At 37.4% G+C, this 18,984-nt stretch overlaps 2 protein-coding genes across 2 annotated transcripts in view; one reads left to right on the top strand and one right to left on the bottom strand.

The window, feature by feature from the left end:
* The window catches only part of LOC146452313 (GATOR2 complex protein MIOS-like), a 37,932-nt gene extending 23,013 nt beyond the window's left edge, over window positions 1-14,919 (bottom strand). The window contains exons 1-19 of the mRNA XM_085097966.1: window positions 14,661-14,919; window positions 12,652-12,688; window positions 11,124-11,191; window positions 10,392-10,471; window positions 9,992-10,041; window positions 9,816-9,874; window positions 9,600-9,669; window positions 8,952-8,982; window positions 7,738-7,838; window positions 7,146-7,247; window positions 5,554-5,648; window positions 5,394-5,444; window positions 4,354-4,483; window positions 3,440-3,502; window positions 3,248-3,322; window positions 2,569-2,609; window positions 2,396-2,461; window positions 1,490-1,573; window positions 596-659 (exon numbers count right to left, since the gene is read on the bottom strand). Coding sequence (XP_084954092.1) covers window positions 596-659; window positions 1,490-1,573; window positions 2,396-2,461; window positions 2,569-2,609; window positions 3,248-3,322; window positions 3,440-3,502; window positions 4,354-4,483; window positions 5,394-5,444; window positions 5,554-5,648; window positions 7,146-7,247; window positions 7,738-7,838; window positions 8,952-8,982; window positions 9,600-9,669; window positions 9,816-9,874; window positions 9,992-10,041; window positions 10,392-10,471; window positions 11,124-11,191; window positions 12,652-12,688; window positions 14,661-14,762 — 1,369 coding nt within the window. The 5' untranslated portion in view covers window positions 14,763-14,919. The remainder of the gene's footprint in view (window positions 1-595; window positions 660-1,489; window positions 1,574-2,395; window positions 2,462-2,568; window positions 2,610-3,247; window positions 3,323-3,439; window positions 3,503-4,353; window positions 4,484-5,393; window positions 5,445-5,553; window positions 5,649-7,145; window positions 7,248-7,737; window positions 7,839-8,951; window positions 8,983-9,599; window positions 9,670-9,815; window positions 9,875-9,991; window positions 10,042-10,391; window positions 10,472-11,123; window positions 11,192-12,651; window positions 12,689-14,660) is intronic.
* Window positions 14,920-15,002: 83 nt separating this feature from the next.
* Window positions 15,003-18,964, top strand: LOC146452314 (uncharacterized). Its single transcript, XM_085098001.1, has 6 exons — window positions 15,003-15,224; window positions 15,317-15,382; window positions 15,482-15,628; window positions 17,035-17,139; window positions 17,747-17,845; window positions 18,476-18,964. The coding sequence occupies exons 1-6, from the start codon at window positions 15,077-15,079 to the stop codon at window positions 18,616-18,618; spliced, it is 708 nt and encodes a 235-aa protein (XP_084954127.1). The 5' UTR covers window positions 15,003-15,076; the 3' UTR covers window positions 18,619-18,964.
* Window positions 18,965-18,984: the final 20 nt, after the last annotated feature.

Consider the following 18,984-nt stretch of genomic DNA (forward strand, 5'->3'; position numbering starts at 1 on the left):
GTTAAACCCAGTTGCTAACACAAAGCAACTTGGGGTCAGTTATTAAAAGACAGTTTAGATGGTGTTTAACAAAACCAAGTTTTAAACCATTTTCAATTTTGCCAACAGTCATATCTAAACATTGTCTACTGCCAATGGTGACAAGAAGGCTTGCATCCCAGACTACAAAACTATCTACTAAACAGAAACCACTTGTAAACAGATTTGGAGGCCCACTAATTGTCTTAAGCCACAGCCTAAGTTAGACTCTGGCCCTAGTAGAGTGCTGATACTCCACAGATGATATCCTAGTCCATTCAAGGGTTAGTCCCCTAGAGCCTTTTAACTGTTAGGTTTCGCTGGTAATTCACCAGTTACCCATTTATACAGCTGAAAGGAGAGAAACATAGAGTGGAGCAGTCATTTCAATCTAAGGAAACACCACAGTGGCAGTGAGACTGGTGTTTCAACCCACCCCACCCCACCCCCCCCCCCCCCACCTGGGGTGGGGTACTCCCCTTTATAAGTCACATTGGCATGTGCAGCCCATGAAAGTCTGAACGCCCTCTACTCTATTGTAACTCAGAAGGTTCTAGATAGTAGTTTAAAAAGATACGAGAAATCCACTTCCACAACTTGATGAGCTTTGGATCACCTGTTATTTTTGCTATGTCTTGCACCTGTAAATTAACAATTCACAAGAAAATATCATTTGCACTACCAACATTGATCAATCAATTTCTTTATTACAAGACTGCTGCTATTCCATTTTCTTTGTTAACCCTTTAACCCCTAATATCAAAGAACAAATTGTCCTATCCTGTCCCCATACTTTTCTTATACCTTATTACAGGAAATTAACAATGCACGTTGACAACGTGAAGTAACTTTACGTTACACTGAATTAATGCGAATTTTTCAAAAGGTAGGTTCACATGAATTAAATTAACGCAAATTTTTCGATAAGCATCTTGCTTTCTTTACTGCGATTTTCATAATTCTGCAAACTCGCACTTTACATTTCTGAGTGCCAAACTGTTAATTGGCTTCCTTCCATAAAACCTTCCAAGACAAGTGCACGGATGTTTCTAAGTTTTTTTAAAAGCCGAAAATTTGGTTTTGAAGCCTAACTAGACCCTATCAATTCAAAAGATAGTGACTCTGAAGAGCCAATAGAGGAGTCATGAACTAATAAGGTTTTGTAATGAAATAAAGTTGCTTTAAAATAACAATGTTGTAAAATAGCGTGCATTAAATTTACATCGACACTAATTAAGATACATTAAATTAATGCGAATTTTGTAAAATCGCATTAATAAAGTGCATTCATTTGTTAATTTCCTATAATAAGGTAAAAGTACTGGGGAGAAGTTATTAAAAGTATCAAGAAAATTTACATTGGGTGATCATATTGTTAATTCTCATGACCTCAGAGGTTGAATAAGCATTGATGTTACAAGGGAAATTTGATGCTATCACTGTTAGGGCTTAAAGTGTTAATCTTTCTCACCTGTCGATGTTCAATCCCATACCCAGCAAATGCCCTTCTTTTCATTTTCAATGAGATGTCTTCCTCCTGTACAGACTCGGCAGGCTGAAAGAAGAACGACAACTTGTATGAAAGATGACCAGTATAACAAAGAAAATCTCTGAAATCTAAATTGCTGCTGATTGTTGATGGACAGCTGACTAACAAGTTGCTGACAGTTGGCCAACAATTGGCCAAAAAACAGCCAAGCCTACAGTCAACGGACGGACTGGCCCAAAGTTAGCCAAGAAACACCAACAGTTGTTTCAGAAATTGAATACTGTAGGCCTACTTGGGTAAATAGAAAGCCCACAAAATTTCCAACAGTTACTCAGCAAAAAATACCAGCTGAATGTTTGTGAAATGTTTGACATATTTCTAGTGTTTTTGAAGAGTTAAGTAAAAGTAGTATCAAGTGAATTGTCATCTATCCATCAGTGTCCATTGGGTGGTATAGTATTGGCTCTAACCTTTTGCACAACAATATTTTCTTACTGTGCCTTTCAATAACTTGTGGTCTCTGAACTTCAACCCCAACTAACGATTTGCGTGTTTTACTGCTGTCAATAATATTTTTTATAATTACGGTGACGACCGGCAGACTTCAAAAATTACAGAAACTGACTCAGTGGATTGAAAACTGCCAATCACAGCACACAAGCATAACCTTTTGACCATGCTGAGCCTAACGTTTTTGTTTTCTTAGAGGTCCACTGCAGTGATTTATGGCAGTGCAAAATGCAATGATTAGTTGAATCTTGGAACTTTAGAGTCTGCATGTTATTGAAAGGTGCAGTAACTGTAAGTAATAATTAAGTGGGAATGATACTTCCCCTCACAGTCTAGGACACAACAGACACAAAAGAGTAATGTTGAATACTAACTGACCTTTTGAGAACATTCTAATAAATGTTTTCCACAACCCCAAGTGAGATGAGAATTTGGAGACCAAGCCTGTAGCACAATGAAACATTTTTTTTTCAATAAAAATAAACTGCCAAAAAAATTATATGCAGCAAAAACAGAACCAGCATTTACTATGGAGAGAATGTGCAACTCACAACTGATATTCTTTCAAAAATTGTACAATCTTGTATGTGTCCTGTAAAATAACAAAAGTTATAATTTAGTTAAATGTAAAAACCAAAACAAGTTGTCTTGGAGCACAAAAAAAAAACGCAATGCAGTATAATTATTTGATTAAATTGAAGGCCACATGCAGCAATAGGCCATTTCCTAGTTGCTGTGAACCTTATTATGAAAGCAAGGCTGCGTGCAATGTTTTTCACATGAAAATTAGTTTTGTTTGCATACGAATGAAAACTAATTTTCATAATAAAAACTTTGCACTTAGCCTCCCTTTCAAAATGAGGTTCGAAGCAAATCGGAAATGGCCTATTCAGGCACCTTCGAGCAAAACAAAAAAAATTACCTAAAATTTGACATAAGACAGTTATGAATTCAATCCTTCAATAATTGGTACATGTAAATGAGCCACAACCCTTTAAGTCCTAACAGTGATCAGCATCAAAATTCTCCTTGTAATATTGATGCTTATTTGAACCCCTGAGGTCATGAGAATTAAGGATATGATCACCCCAGGAGAATTTTCTTGATATTTTATATTTTCTTCCCAGTACTTTTATAAGAAAAGTATGGCCAAGACAAGATAGGAGAATTTGTTCTTTGATATTAGGGGTTAAATGGTTAAGAAGTGAAACAGGGAAGCATTTCACTTACCTGAGGGAGATATCGTAAGCAAATGATTTTCTTGAGTAGGATGCCAAGAAAATGAAGAGACAGCTGTCCGTGAAGCTGCAAAAACACAACAATACACAAGCTGTAGACACAAAATAACTGTAATGAGTACTTGACAGTATAAAATGCAAAAGGCAAGAGGCCAAGTACTCATGAAAAGAAACAGGATCTTACGCTGCACACTTCTTTCTATGAATGAAGGTTCTGTTTCAAATCCAACCCCATAAACAGGAGAAGCTAAAGAATAACAGAAAAGATATTAATAATTAAATTCTTTACTATACTGGCTTTACAATGCATTATCTAGCAGTGGTTAAGCTTCATACTGACAGAGATGTAATTTTATTTTTAACTCAATAGCTGGCTAGTTTCTCTCATCTGTTATCTACACAATAACGTCTTTGTGCTCCCTAAAAATAATACTGGGACGTGTATTTTGTTTTTACCCACATGTGTATTCCTTAAATTCTTATTAGTCATTTCATTCTGCCAAGAAGTCCCAAAAACTCAAATTCCCAAGCCCTAAACAACAAGCAAAAACGCAAGTTTGCCCTAGACAAAGGTGCAAACTCTCTCCCATGGAAGGGAATTATGTCCACCACACTCAAAAATCTAAAAATTTCAATCGCATCACACACATTCATGTGTGATAAACTGTTACAGCTGTAGTTATTACCAACATGAAGAAAATTCCTAAAAGAACTAAAAAAAAGCAATTCTTAATAACAGCTGTCAAAATGCTTTAATATGACTGTGATCCATTTAATTTATAACTTTGGCCTGATTGATGTGTATATCATAATGATATTATGAGTGTATGCAATTCAAAAGTTATCAACACCCTTGATTACTTACTTTTTATAGTATACATGTACATGTATGTACACTGTAATAGTGTATTTAGTGCTCAGGGCTCCTATTGATAGCAGGGTGCTTTTAAGTTCCTGAAGGGACTACCCTGAGCTTTATGAATAAATAAAGGTGTCTGTCTGTCTGTCCGTCTAACTGCAAACAATCCTTCTGCAATAAACAGAAGCTGAATATATTTACACATCTGTAACCCTGCCTACAATCTTCAGCCATCTTACCTACTGAGGCATGCTGAATGTCATAGAGGTGTACAATAGGACTTTCTTTGCCAATTGTTGCTAATAAGCCTGATCTTGTTGGGCTCCATGCAATGGCCGTCACAGGGCACAACTGTGTCGTTGTCATCAGCTAAATACTGTTAAGGTCTTCCATGTAACAAGCTTCAAGCCTGAATTCGCAAAGGGTTGACCTGTTTCAGGACTGGGCAGTGAAATGTTGTAATCGGTCTTCAGTTACTTAAGGAGGTATGAAGGGAGACTGATTTGTGCAACAAGCTTATTATCTTGATCCAAGGACAAGTGGATCACTCCTGTTCATCTTTTTATATTCCTTTACTCTAAATTGCTTTAATTTATGGTTTTAATTTTTTTACACTGTTATTTGGGGTGGGGGGTGAATCTCACTCACATGGGCCTTTCTTGACCTGGGGCCTTTGGATTAAACATCTGGCACCTAACCACTAGGCCACATCCCTTCCCACACAAGAAGAAGTATCTACCCCACATTCTTTTGATAGTATTATGATATTTTCATTCTGTTATTTGGGGTGGTGTACACCTCACAATGGTTTTTATCAAAGCGGTGAGACAGGCGGCTTACCCCTGGGACCTTTCAATTAAAAGTCTGGCACCTTGAGTACTAGGCCATGCCCCTCTCACAAGAGGTAATAGATGAAAGGGCCATTATGTACATCTTACTGGCCTTGTTTTCTTGGTCCATACTGGAAGTTACAGACTGAGTTTTTCCTGTTGATTTATGACCCAGGCGCAAAGCGTGCAGGCCAAAAATCAAAGGGAAAAAAAAGAGGACCCATAACTTACAGCACAGACTGAGAAAACAAGGTTAGTAAGATATTTTTTTATTATATTTCTGAGGTTAATCAGGTGCACAGGAAAAGAAAGTTTCAAATTTAGCGGGCCATACAGTGAAATACAGCCTGCAAAATTGACCAATCACACCGCGTGTACTAACTGAGAGATATAATAAAAGGGAGTATAAGCAGTGGGTCATTTAATTGAGGAACATAAAGAAAGGATACTGGTTTCTCGAAATTCCTATCATCCCAGATGCACATAATGCCAGGAGGACCCTATATAAAAGAAAAAAAATATTATTTATCACTGTAAAATCATGGTCACTTTCAAAAGAAATCGCTTGGCTGCCAAATGTGAATGCAATAGTCATTCTTCTCTGCTAACCTCTGAAAATGAAGCAATTCTGTGTTCAACATGAGGGTCAACACAAACCCCGTACACTGCTTTGGTGACTGCTGCGTTGTGGGGACGTGTTGTATCTGTAAGAAAAGTTAGAATTCCATGCTATTGAATGTTAATCCTGCAAGAAATTACTACTGGTTAGAGCTTTGGACTTGTAATCCACCTCCGTGTTTATGACCCTGAGTTCAACTCCTCAGCCTCTTGTAAATAGTCAGCTGGTCCGCCTCCTGCTATCTGGGGTTCAATTCTTAACATGTTATGTTCTATTAATTTGAAATAATGTTATTTGTTTCTGCCCAGTTTATTTCATTATCCCTGAAAATCCCCTCTAGGCAGAGGATAATTAGGTATATCATTGTCATCATCAACATCATCATCATTATTTAAAAACAGCTGATGCCTGGGCAATACAGAAGTCCCTTGGTATACATACACTCAACCAATCAACTGGTAAATCAATCGGTCAAACTTTATTTAGGGTAACACTGAAATCATATGTGTCACATCCCATAAAAAGGACAAGTAAGTAAGCACCCAGCAAAAAATTAATAATGTAACACAAATATTGGCGATTGTAATATAGTGGTTAGTTCAGCAAAATTTTAGTTACAAGATTGGTAGGTCAGTGGGTCTGCATTGTCATGTTGCTTCCTTTAAAAGCAAGTTAACCCCACATCCTATGCCTCTATCCATGTGCATTAACAGATACCAGCCAGCTATCAGGAATTTTTTTTTTCAGAAGACTGGCATCTCATCCAAAGGGGATTAGAGCAAATTTCCTTGATTGAAAGAAAATTTGCAATGCCACTCCCTTCCCTTCCCTTCCCTCCTCAAAAAATGCCAGTGACAACTTTCCAACAAAGCAGAATCTCAAATGGAACAAAGATCCTTGCAGTTAGTACACAACTTAAGCTGCTTAAGTTGCATACTAACTGCAAGGATCTTTCTTCTATTTGAGCTTTCATCCGCAGTTCAAAATGTACATTTCATATATTTACATTCATTTATTCATTCTTCACGGGTGTATTACGAACTCACAATATGACCAGATCCCAGTTGGCTTGATAGCTCAGTTGGTAAAGCATTGCACTGGCAACGCAGAGGTCATGGGTTCGAATCCTGTTCAAGCCTGAATTTTTTTCAGGCTTTCTTTTCACAACTGCTCAAGTTGTGTACTAACTGTGAGGAGCTTTCTTCTATCTGATCTTTCACCCACAGTTCAAAATATATGTTTCATAAATTTACATTCAAAGTAGAATCAATGTTTGATCACCTTATGGAAAAATGGCTGACACTGTAACATTCTTTTATCTGCATTCAAATTAGCCCTGCTAGCCTCGTTCAAGGTTAAATGTTATTTTGATTTTTGAACACAAGAACAAGCCAAGGGCAGCAGGGCTAATTTGAATGCAAACAAAACAATATTAAATTGTCAGCCCTTTTGCACAGGGTACATGTACACATGACACAACAACAAAATGGTCATAATGAAAATGGAATGAGCATGATTTCATCAGCCAACGTGAAAAGGGCCAATGAAGTGCAAGTAGGGGAAGATCAATCACAGCACTCACCTCGAATATCGAAGACTCTAAGAAACTTTTGAGCCTGTCCACAGATTAACAAGTTGTGGTCATAGGGAGACCAGGTCATGGATAGAGTCGGGTCAGATGTAGCTGCAATAAAACAAACACAGGTCAAAATATTAATTATTTAATAACATTTATTACTTATATGTTGTAGTTAAAATGAATCCAGGTTAAAATGATTTCAACCTAGGTTGATTTGTATTTTCCTTTGTTAAGGTTGGGCAATTTACATCTGAGAATCAAGGGAAAATACAAATCAACCTAGGTTGAAATCATTTTAACCTGGGATTCATTTTAACCTACAACATATACACTATTAAGCCTTAAGCCTTTTTTGCATTTTTAACGACATATTTGCCCTTCAAGAACAAAAGGAATTGATCAGTTTTCCAGCGGTACAAAATTTTGAGCTGAATTTTTGCTTAGGAAAACTTTATGACTAAATCCGAATTTCTGAAGGGATCATGACCTTCTAAATAGATATCCAACAATATACCACTGGGCACCCCTAATAGACATCAAACCAGTGACGTTAAACATGCAGACTATACCAGTTACAAACAAACTAATAGCTTACATAGTTCAGCAAGTGGCCTGTTTCCAATGGCGGATGGATCTCCCTGAAAACCTGATCCCACTGTAATAGGAGACTGTTTACCCCCGGGCACTCCAGAATGTCTACTCATTATAAAAAAAATAAAAAATAAAAAATAACAAATTATGGTGGAGCAAGGCTGCAAAACAATCGTTCTTCAAAGGACATTAATTTTTTGTAGCTTTTAGTCACCATTTTAGTCAGAGAAAGCAATATCCCAAGGAAGATACTCACAGTTAAGAAATTGTAAGGAAATTATGTCAAGTTAAAGTCAGAATTTAGTCTGACATGGGCTTACTTTCATCAGACACTGTTCAATGAAGGATTGAACTTATTTTGCAGTAGTCCTGTGGAAATGCTGCCCACTGGGGACCAGTTGAGCATTGCACTGTAGAATTCTAAAAGTAATGCCCCTGACCCCCCCCCCCCCCCCCTGCCCAAAAGTAAATGTACTAATTGGATTGGAATGGAATGGACTGGATTGGATTGGAATGGACTGGATTAGATTGGAATGGATTTGGTTGCACTGGATTAAATTAGGTTGAAATGGATTGTGTTGCATTGGATTGGATGAGATTGGAATGGATTGGGTTGGATTGGATAGGATTGAAATGGACTAGATGGTAATGGATTGGGATGGGTTGGATTGGAATGGATTGAAATTCACTGGATTAGATTGGAATGGATTGCATTACATTGAATTGGATCGGATGAGATGGCAATGGATTGAGTTGGGTTTTTATTGATTGGGTTGGATTGAATAGGCCATTTCTGAGTTGCTGTGAACCTCATTATGTAAGCGAGGCTAGGTACAAAAGCTTTTCATACGAAAATTAGTTTTGTTTACATATGAATGAAAACTAATTTTCATAATAAAAACTTTGCACTTAGCCTCGCTTTCATAATGAGGTTCACAGCAACTTGGAAATGACCTATTGGATTAGATTGGAATGTATTGGGTTGTATTGTATTGGATTGGATTAGATTGGAATGGGTTGGGTTGGATTGAAGTGGATTAGATTGGAATGGATTGGAGTGGATAGCTTTGGATTTAAATGGATTGTATTGGATTGGGTTGGAATAGATTGGATAAGAATGGGTTGGAATGGATTGGATTGAAATAGATTGGATTGGATTGGATTGGAATGGCTTGGAATGCACTGAAATAAACTGGATTGTATCTGTCTGTATGCTACCTTTTCTCTTGACTCCAGCTGTCTCTCACACCTGATAACAAGACAAACCAAAAAAATTAAAACAACTTATTATTAATAACAACAGATCACAAAGCAACAGTCTAATTTCAAGCTATACAACTGTAAAAGACAGTTGGGTTCAGGCCAAATGAAAAAGATAGAATGTGTGTGTGTGTATGAACTACTGTGAATTCTATGATGATAGGTGAGGTTTAGATATCAATATCTCTAATTTACTAGAGAAAACAACAAATTGAAGGATTCTAGTACAGTGGAACCTTGATTTAATAAAGTGCCAAGAGACTAACTAAAGGAAATTGGACCTTCATTAGAATATTGTTCATTATACCGAGGACTTTGTTATATAAATGTTCGTTAAATTGAGGTTCCACTGACTGTAGTTGTAGTAAATGATGCCATTGTGAAAACGGCCTATTTGGACTGATTTAAACTCTGACAGGACTCAAGTGTTGCTGAAGGAAATGAGAGTTTTAGGACAAATGGGAGCAAGGGTTTGAAATCTCATTGACTCTTGAAGATTCTTGTTTGTGTGGTTTATTAATTACTAATACAGTGTGAACAAATGTGACTCCAAAAGCTGAAAAGAGCACAGCCTACATGTAGCCAGCTAAAAAGAAGATTACTCACTGAGTTGGACATTTATGTCCCAAACAAGAAGAGAAACGTCATTCCTAACTTTATCCAGTCCTGCTGCCAGCTGAAAAAAAAAATGGATTGCGATAGGCAGGTACATGTATGCAACCAGCTCTTCATAAGGAGAAATGGAGTATAATGGCTCACGTAATAAAGATTATATATGTATTAGACAAATGAAACTGTACGAAAAACTTCAGTTGGACTTACCAAATTATTTTCCACTGGATTCCAAGCAAGACTGTTACACTGCCGTGAATGCCTAGGAACTTGAAAAATGAAATTACAACAAATCATTACTGGATTGGTAATCTTCACTTTAACAAACCATTACAAAATATGTGAGAAATTTTTTTCCTCAAATACATAATTTAACAGAAACTTACCAAATTCTCTAGCAATACCAAAGTTTGATGCATTGTTTTCACTTCCAATACTGAAAAATAATTAATATTAAAATAACTGACTGGAAAGTCGTCTTTAGCTGGCTTACACTAAACAATAAGATACAAGTTGGAGATTTCTATTGCGTGACAGTTGGTGAGAACGCAGCCCAAATCAACTGTCACACATAGAAACAAAGAGCAAATAATCCAATTGCATAGTAAAAATTTTGATTATCATACGAACATGAAAAGTTTGGATTGAGATCAGATCCAAAAGTGCTGGACGAGATGGACAGTGTAGCGATCACTGCACAGTTCACACACTTAGTGATACAAATGCAAAAAAAAGTTCACAGGGGCCTGTTTGCATGTTGCACTACATTAGGAGATGTTTCCTTACCATGTGAGCAAAACTCTGCCGTTGGCCTGCCCGACAGCCAACAAGTTCTCTGGCTCAGGTCTAGGGTACCATGCCACACACTGCATAAAAACAAAAATGACAACCAGCAGTGTATAATGTGTAGATTGGAACAGTGTCACTTTGTACAAACTAACTAAAGGTAATTTAATAAACTACTATCATATCATATCATCATCATCATCATTACTAGATTCTGTTCTTTAAAGCACAGTCAAGTAAGAACTAAGGTAGTTATAAATTTATAGTACCAAACAAAGCTCATTCACCAAGTAGAAATCATATACAGTGTACTGGAAAGAGGTAAGTGATTAAGAAGGTAAGGAGAAAAGGTAAAACAGTCTTTTGACAAAGATTTGCAAGTTGTTTGGAAATCAAGCAAATAATAGCTTCTCACACCAGTCATAATTTTTGGAGAAATTCAAAGCACAAGTTTATCAAATTTTATGATAATTAAGATCACATAATTTCCAAACATCCTCCATGGTAGTGGTTCCCCTTTATAATCTCTTCATAAATCATTAAGGAGTTTTAGAACTAAGAAGGTGTCTCTTAAATACCAAATGCATGTATAAAAAGGAATTATACTATCTGATATGGAATGGGTATGTTGTTAAACTTTTTAAACAATGTTATTGATATAAATTTTACTTGCTGTGGAAACCAAAATGGTCACAACTTGCAATAAGAGTTGTACCAATAGCATGTAATTACCTTGAGGTGTTGGATATCAGTCATAACCGACACAAGCATGGCATATGTTTCATCAGAAAGTTGAATAACTGAAACAAAAATGCAAACACAATCATCATCCTGATGTTATAGTTAAACTGGAGTACTGAGAGACAACATGGAACAAAAAAATCAGTAATGATCTTGAAAGACATTAAAAGTAACCCTTTAATCCCCAATATCACCCTAACTCTCCTCACAGTGCCCTTTACATTTCTTCTGGTAATAGGTAACAGCATTTGTTTAAAATAAGTTATTTTATCTTTGGTGATCATTTACAGTACATGTATTTAGAAACATTGCTTCTCAAACTCATTAATAATTCATCAAAAGAAAACAAAGAAAATCACTTCCGTGACCGTGGTTTGGATATGTGATCCTAATTACCATAAAATTTTGCCAACTTTAGCCTTGAATTTCTCCAAGAATAATTGATCATTTGAGAAGCCATATCAAACACTCGAAAGTGTGTTTCATCAGATATCCAAACACCTTGAAGTTGTTTGAAAAAACTTGGCTGCGCCTCGTTTTTCAACCTACTTCTCAGTGTTTGGATATCTCATGAAACATGCTTTTTCATGTTTGATATATTACATCCTTATAGACGTATTTTTGCACAGTTTACGACTATGTAGAAAAAGTAGATCTTCGTAATGGCTACTAGAATCCAAATAGAAAATTGAGGGTAACCAAAAGTTTTTCAGTGACAATTAAGCAACAATAATTAGGCCATTTCCCAGTTGCTGTGAACCTTATTGTGAAAGCGAGGCTAAGTGCAAATCTGTTCTTATAAAATTAGTTTTGTTTGCATATGAATGAAAACTAATTTTCAAAATAAAAACTTGTACTTGACCTGAATTTCATAACGAGGTTAAAATCAATTTGGAAACGGCTCATTGGAAAAATATATAACAATATACGTATAGCATTTTTCTGCTTTTCCTGCATGGTCATAAACAGCACAAAAAATAATATCTTTTAGTATGCACTGTTCTTAAAAAAAAGAGAGTGTCTTGTACATCCTGAGATGCAAAGAATGTACGCGCAGCACCAAAAGGATGCAGCACCCTAATTTGCATGACCTGTATGTTTGAGTAGCCCCTTCTCCAAATTGGAGGTCGAAAATTCAAATAAGTTACAATTAAAAACGTATACCAGCTCCAGAAAGAACACTTTTACTTAATTAGTAACCCTGCAAGGATTCAGCATATCAGGTGTAATATCAGCTGAGAAAATGCAAGTTGAAAAATGAAAAATTTACAGACACTTGTATACCCCCAGTCATACAAATGTCTGTAAATTTGTCAAATTCCATCTTACATTTCCCAACTAACACCTACTAGCTGAAACTTTGCAAGGTTACTAAAGTAAAGGTGCTCTTTCCAGTGCTGGTATCAGTTTTTCATTCAGTTCAATTTTAACTCATTCAAATCTGTTGCCGCCACTTTGGGTCTATTAGCACATGCAGCCAAGCACCCTCTTGTTGGGTATCTCCTTTATATCACTGTACCTTGGCTTCTTACGCCACCGGCTTTTGGCAGACTTTCCTGTAAAGAAATTGCAACCACGCTTTAATTCATTATGGAAACAAACATAAAAAGAAGTTAGAAGTCAAGCAAAAACAACGTAGATTTCCAACAGTAAAGTTGTCAAAATAGGTCCCTTCTTTCTATACTACTCGGATACCAGGCTGAAAATCTATAGATACAAAAAAATAACCATTTTGGTAAGGGCATGGGATTACAAAAAAGAAATTTTTTGTTCCAGATGAGAATGAAACTGACTTACTGAACACCGAGGCAAAAACAATATTAAAATACATGTTGTGTCAAACTGATGAACAAGCTCTCTTTTTATCATCTCACTGTATGCTTCTAACATTACCGATCCTTGCATTACGAAGGAAGTATGAACGTAAAAAAAAAACAATTTCATCAACTGGAACACTAAATAACCAGAACCCATCTCTGTATGTGCACAACATTTCCTCCTCCCTAGACTTTCTCAAAGTCGCTTCCTCCTCTCTATTGAATGAACCTCGTACAAGAGCTCTCGCTCCCTCGCTCGAGCTCTAAAGATTGCGTTTTGCGCTCTCTGAGCTCGACTTGTAAGCAAGTTTACCTTCTCCCCAGTGATGAGCCAAACAGAATTTCATGTTATGAGTCACTGCTATGAATATAAGGGGAGGGGGAGAGGGAGAAGGCAAAGGAAACTACCTCTACTAGTATTCTAGCATTGTAGCTTACTGTGAGTCACCATCAATTTCCTTGTAACTCAATGATTAAAGTGTTCTAACGCTGAAGGGGAAGGTCTTGGCTGGACTGGGATGATGAACTCAACCACGCACCATTGACGCAGTCAGGTGTTTTTTTATGCAATTTTTGTTGCCCTCAGGCCTGCCATAAAAATTGCAAGAGCAAGCTAGCGCCGATTTCAACTGCACTGCATTTTTCATGTAGGTTATGCCGAAGATCTTCAACATGGGTTTCCAAATCACTCGGAGTACTGACACATGTTCATGGTCATCACAAAGCAGTGTAAAGTGGAGGTAATGCCTGACTTTTGATCAATAACCTTATAGACGCTGGTGTGACGAAAAATTACCTAGGCTTTTGAAACCTTCCACCGTTCAAACAAACTATTTTAGTCCAAAATATCCAGTATTTCTCTCCCAGTGTAGAAATTAGAGTCTAGGCACTTCGGTGGCCACTTGGTATCTTTGGCACTGGACATACACAAAATGCATCCTTGGATTTCAATATAATTTGGGTATGATTTGGGTGCAATATTATCTTCACTTCTCCCACATTACAAGTTGCATGAAGGTTTGAACCTGTTCAAAACCTCTGTCGTATCATGGCAGCAAATTGCACCCAAATTGCACCAGACCTCTCAACCTCAAAACACCGAAAAATTACCTGAAGACTGAGGTTGAAAAATCTGGAGATTGGTGGACCGGCAGACAAAACCAAGTAAACACAGGTGCTAATCAAAAGAAAGTGCAATTTGAAAATGTGAGTGACCAAAATGCAAGAAACTGGTAATGAAAACCTAATTTGGCATATGTCTTTTATGTATGGTCATGGACTGCGTTTCTAGCCAACAGATGGATTTGACTTAGGGTTCTCTACTAACTATGGATTGATTTGCACAGAATTGGCGCAAGAAAGTCACCTAAGCAAGACAAAATTGAAATTATAGAAGGAAATTGTATCCGTTCAGCTTGTTTATTGTGAGATTTTTGTGTCTCGTCGTGAGACCGTGAGACTGATCTGAAAACGGTGAGTCTCACGGCAAAATCGTGAGACAGGAAAGGTCTGTTGCACTGAGATTACCACCAGTTTACACTGCATAAAAATTGCACGCCTTAAGTCTTTAAGTCAGACCCAGTCCTTCTCCTATGTTGTGTCTGGGCACATATATGCAGCATAATATACTGCAAGCTGTACTGGTAAATTAAATAAAAAACAACTGTTCTAAAGATGATCCCTTTTTAACAACTTAAACATCGTACTCTACCTGTGATCTTGTGACTTTGTACAGGCATATCTCGTTACCAAAGGTAATGAACTTGTCATGCTGACTGGGTGACCACAAAACTTGCCACTTTGCCGAGCTCATTTTGGACAGTTCGTCACAAAAATGAGCTTGCTTGTCCAGAAAAGGGATTAGCCAATTTATCCATCACATTTTGAAGAAAAAAATATTATTTTAGGCCACTTGAGAACTGTAAAATATCAAGAATCCAGCTCGGAGAGGATTGTCCAAAGAAAGTGAGAGTTCGAATGATCCGGCTTGTACAGCGGACTTTCTCTACATCACGTGATGTTATGGGATATTTTCATTGGTTGAAATGAAAAATTGAACTATCACCGCGAAATTTTCGATTCCTTCTTCAATTTGACGAAGTTGTTTTTGTAGAAAAAACTGTAAAAATGGGATCTACAGGGGTAGAACTTGACAATTTGGGTGCCAACTTGACGAAGGTTCGTGAGAAGTTTATGGAATGGACCGGGGAGTCTTTTAAGAAATCGCGCATGGAGGACAAGGAGAACCACGAGAATGTGTTGCTGGACGGAAAAGGTGCAGTGTTTGTAAACGAAATATTGAAACTAGGAAGCTATGAAGATGATTGAATTTCTCTGTCTTATATCCACTCTATTCTTTACTTAAAGAGAAAATGAAGCATCTGGAAGAGACGATCAATCAATATCACATTCAAAGCGAGAGGAATTTAGAAGGTAAACTTAATTTTAAAACAACAAACAGCTGTTGATCGGCCACCAGCTTTCAACCATAAGCTTTCCCAGCTAATATAAAGCTTTTTTTCCCTTCTATAGTTCTGCGACAAAGGGCTGAAGAAGTTGCAAATCTTGAACGAGAGCTTCGGGAGTTGCAGATAACAGCTCAGCGTTTGCTGGAAAGAAGGAATCAAAACCAAAGACATTTTGAAGAATCAGAATCCCGCCTGCAAAAACAACAAGAAGGTGAAACTTTAATATACGCTTATTTGACATCATATTATGTAGTTTATACCTATTTCCTAACATATATAGGACAATAGTAAGCTTATATATATATATACTACTCACGGACAATCAAATGCAAATTGCACAACGTCTTTACCATGACTAAACATTTGTCAGTGAGAAGACTTTTTTGAATTCTCTATTTCTAACTGGGCAAACAAGGACAGATTGTAACAGCAATATGAGCCCGAAAAAGCAGTGTCTACCATTTCCAAATTTACATTTCCCTGATTAATCACCTATAAATGTCATTAAAATGTTTGAAAGTCCACATCAAAAGTCCCCACTCCAGGACAGGTGGGGACTGCCTCCTCCACAGGCTTTTCTTGGGGATTTTGACGGGGATAAACGAGGACGAATCGGAGAGCCGGGAATGATGAACGAATCAGAGAGCATGGGAACGAGCTAAAAGCGCGAGCGGAGACTCATAGGAAGGACAAATACGCAAACGGGGGCTGATGGGAAGGAGAAAAATCGCGCCCTGCTTATCCCCTTTGATTGAGCGCAGGGCGACTGGGGACGAGGCAGAGGTGGGGATAGGTATGTGCCGCCCAGGTTCTTAAACCGACCCTATTTAAGGATGACACAAACGGGTATGGGCCTTAAATAGGGTATCAATAATTGATACCCTATTTAAGGCCCAAACTCAAACAATGACACCCTATCAGGAGCCCATTGCTCCTGACCCTATTCAAGGGAAAAACAAATGGGTACCCTATCCTAGGATCACACCGGCAACACAATGCCAACAAGTGCAAAAATGATACCCTATTTAAGGATGAAGACTCTCAAAACCATACCCTATCGGGCGGCACATACCTATCTAGCCCATGTATAGGAGTACCCCCCCCCCCCCCCATCCCCACTCAACACCTCCCACAGCCACCCCACCCTCCCAACATGCACACACACCTGAGTATCAGGCTTTTCGGGTGGGAGAAGGAGAGACGAACAGCCCTCCTCTCCCATCCCTTCCCCTTAGGAAGCTAGGCATTGCACACCAAGGAATGATTGATTAATTAACCACCCACTGTTTGGGAAAATGAACCTGCACCCTTCCCTGGAAGAGCTCTCTCAGGGAGGAACAAAGACCAGACTGAAGAGAGCGGTGGAAATCTAGCCTAAGGAATGATGGGCCTTAACAAAACCCCTGTAGGTCTTGCACAATCAAGAGATTTACATGTACCAAATCCATAATCTCCTTATGCCACAGCCCTCCAAACTGCTTAATGCTTGATCATTTCACTGATTCACTGATTTAGGGTTATTTGTCATACCAGTTGACATAGATCAGAATTCTCAACATGTCATCAAAAGGAGTTTGCATAATTAGTTCCAATTAAAATTGAACTTTTCTTTGTCAGAAATTGCTGCTCGGGAACAGAACACCTCATTCAAAATTAAACAGTTTACCAAAGGGACAGAATACTTCAAAGAAAGGCTGGGGTTAGCCTTTAAAAAGGTGGATGGTAAGTATTATTGGTTGTAAGCACCATTGATTTCACAATAATATTATTATTCCATGAGCACAAATTGGATATGAGATGATATATAGCCAATGAGGAGCATAGCGCCAAGTTGGCTTAATTCATATCATATCTAACAGGTGCGAGTAGAATAATAATTGTTCTATTAAAAAAAAAACAAGAAATATTGCTAGATCTTAGTTACTGATTTTGCTTTGCAAGAACAACCAGAAAACAATTCAATGGTAGCTATTTCTCAGCCATGGTATAATGGCTATTTTAAAAAACTGGATCATTGTACAATGTAATTCCAGGGATTTGACTGGGTCAGTAACTTGCTATCTATGACACTGGCAAGTTGTTGACTACTGATAGCTGCCCAAAAAGGTATTCACCTGCTAACAAAATTTACATGTCCTGGTTTTTTAAACCCTATAAGTGCCAGAGGTTTTCAAGGGGATGGTCCGGTATTGAAATGGTAAATCAAGGCCTCGGCTCGTGTTCATGGTTGCGAAAGTACATGTCATATAAAGACGTCACTGTACCTTCAGCTATCTGAAATGCATGCAGAAATTGCTATCACTAGCAATCTTCTCTTTTCATTCCTCAGAGGAAAACTTGCAATTTGTGTTCAAGTACATTGATCCAAAAGATGAAGACAAGCCATTTGTTTTCACCGTGGCAATTACTGATCAGAACAAGTACAAAGGTAATTTTATCATTCTGTGTTGAGCATCCACTGGAGAACACGTCAAATACAGATTTGATCTTGAAGTGATTCTTAATTTGAACTTGCAATGTAATAAATTAATCATTTATTTATATAAGCACCATAAAATTAATGTCAAATTCTTGCACTATTCAATAACACGGTAAACTCTTTCTTTAAAAAAAAAAAAACGCCAATGCCCTTGAAGGGAACTTTCAGTTACCTGGATAACAGAAAAGGGTCCTGTCTATTGTCAATGCATTTGGAGAGATTTTACTGTTTTATCTTAGCTTACTTATCTTAATGCATCTTTACAGCTCTAGAATTGCTGTAATTACTTTTTCTTCCATCTTACCTGTATATTAGGAGTTACAGCCTACCAATTAATTTCATCATTAGATAAAACACATCATATCGGTATAAATTTGGATGGCGGTTACCAGGCAATAACAGTCATCCGATTGATAACTGTCACCCAGTTTTCATCAACAAGAAAACAAAGAAAGAATGTCTTGGTTTTAGGTTTTAGTTGTCATAATCCAATCACAGTTGAAGAAAATGTAGCAAACTAGTTAGCTTGCATTTGACAACATCTTTGTAGTCATGCCTTTTTATAATTCACATTCACAGTGACAAATTGCATGCCGGAGATTGAAGGACTCGGAGATATGGTACAACAGCTCAACACTACAAACAACTTCTCCAAGTTTGTGACATCCATGAGGAGGAAGTTCAAGGACCTTGTAAATACATCAAGCCAGGCTGACAGTTAGATCGAGCAGATGCAGAATGTAGTCCCTGTTTTTCATAATAAAATAAATTTGATTTGATAGCTGTGTGAAAAGTAAAATGCAGAACCATGCATGTTTGACATGTCAAGATATGTGAGGGATACAGGACAGGTGATTCAAACCTTTCTGGTGATTTGGTCAGACCACTACTTCAAGAAGATGAAGCATGTAGAGATGTGTATATACATTCGTTTCAGTTCATTTGTGTTTTGCATAAACAAAGTGCAGAGATTATGCTAGGCAAGGATGTAAATAAAGACTGACGACTTAGCGATACTGTTCAAAAAAATATTTCTGTGTAGTATTCAAATAAAATGACACAATAAAATTTTTATGTCTGCATCAATA

Source organism: Pavona decussata, unplaced genomic scaffold (assembly GCF_977016875.1).
Source record: "Pavona decussata unplaced genomic scaffold, jaPavDecu1.1 SCAFFOLD_371, whole genome shotgun sequence".
NCBI lineage: Eukaryota > Metazoa > Cnidaria > Anthozoa > Scleractinia > Agariciidae > Pavona > Pavona decussata.

Excerpts from the sequence above, each read along its gene's own strand:
- LOC146452314 (XM_085098001.1), top strand. The coding sequence starts at position 15,077 with ATGGGATCTACAGGGGTAGAACTTGACAATTTGGGTGCCAACTTGACG. Across the intron at positions 15,225-15,316 it reads TGTGTTGCTGGACGGAAAAG|AGAAAATGAAGCATCTGGAA; the intron begins GTGCAGTGTTTG and ends CTTTACTTAAAG. Across the intron at positions 17,846-18,475 it reads TGATCAGAACAAGTACAAAG|TGACAAATTGCATGCCGGAG; the intron begins GTAATTTTATCA and ends TCACATTCACAG.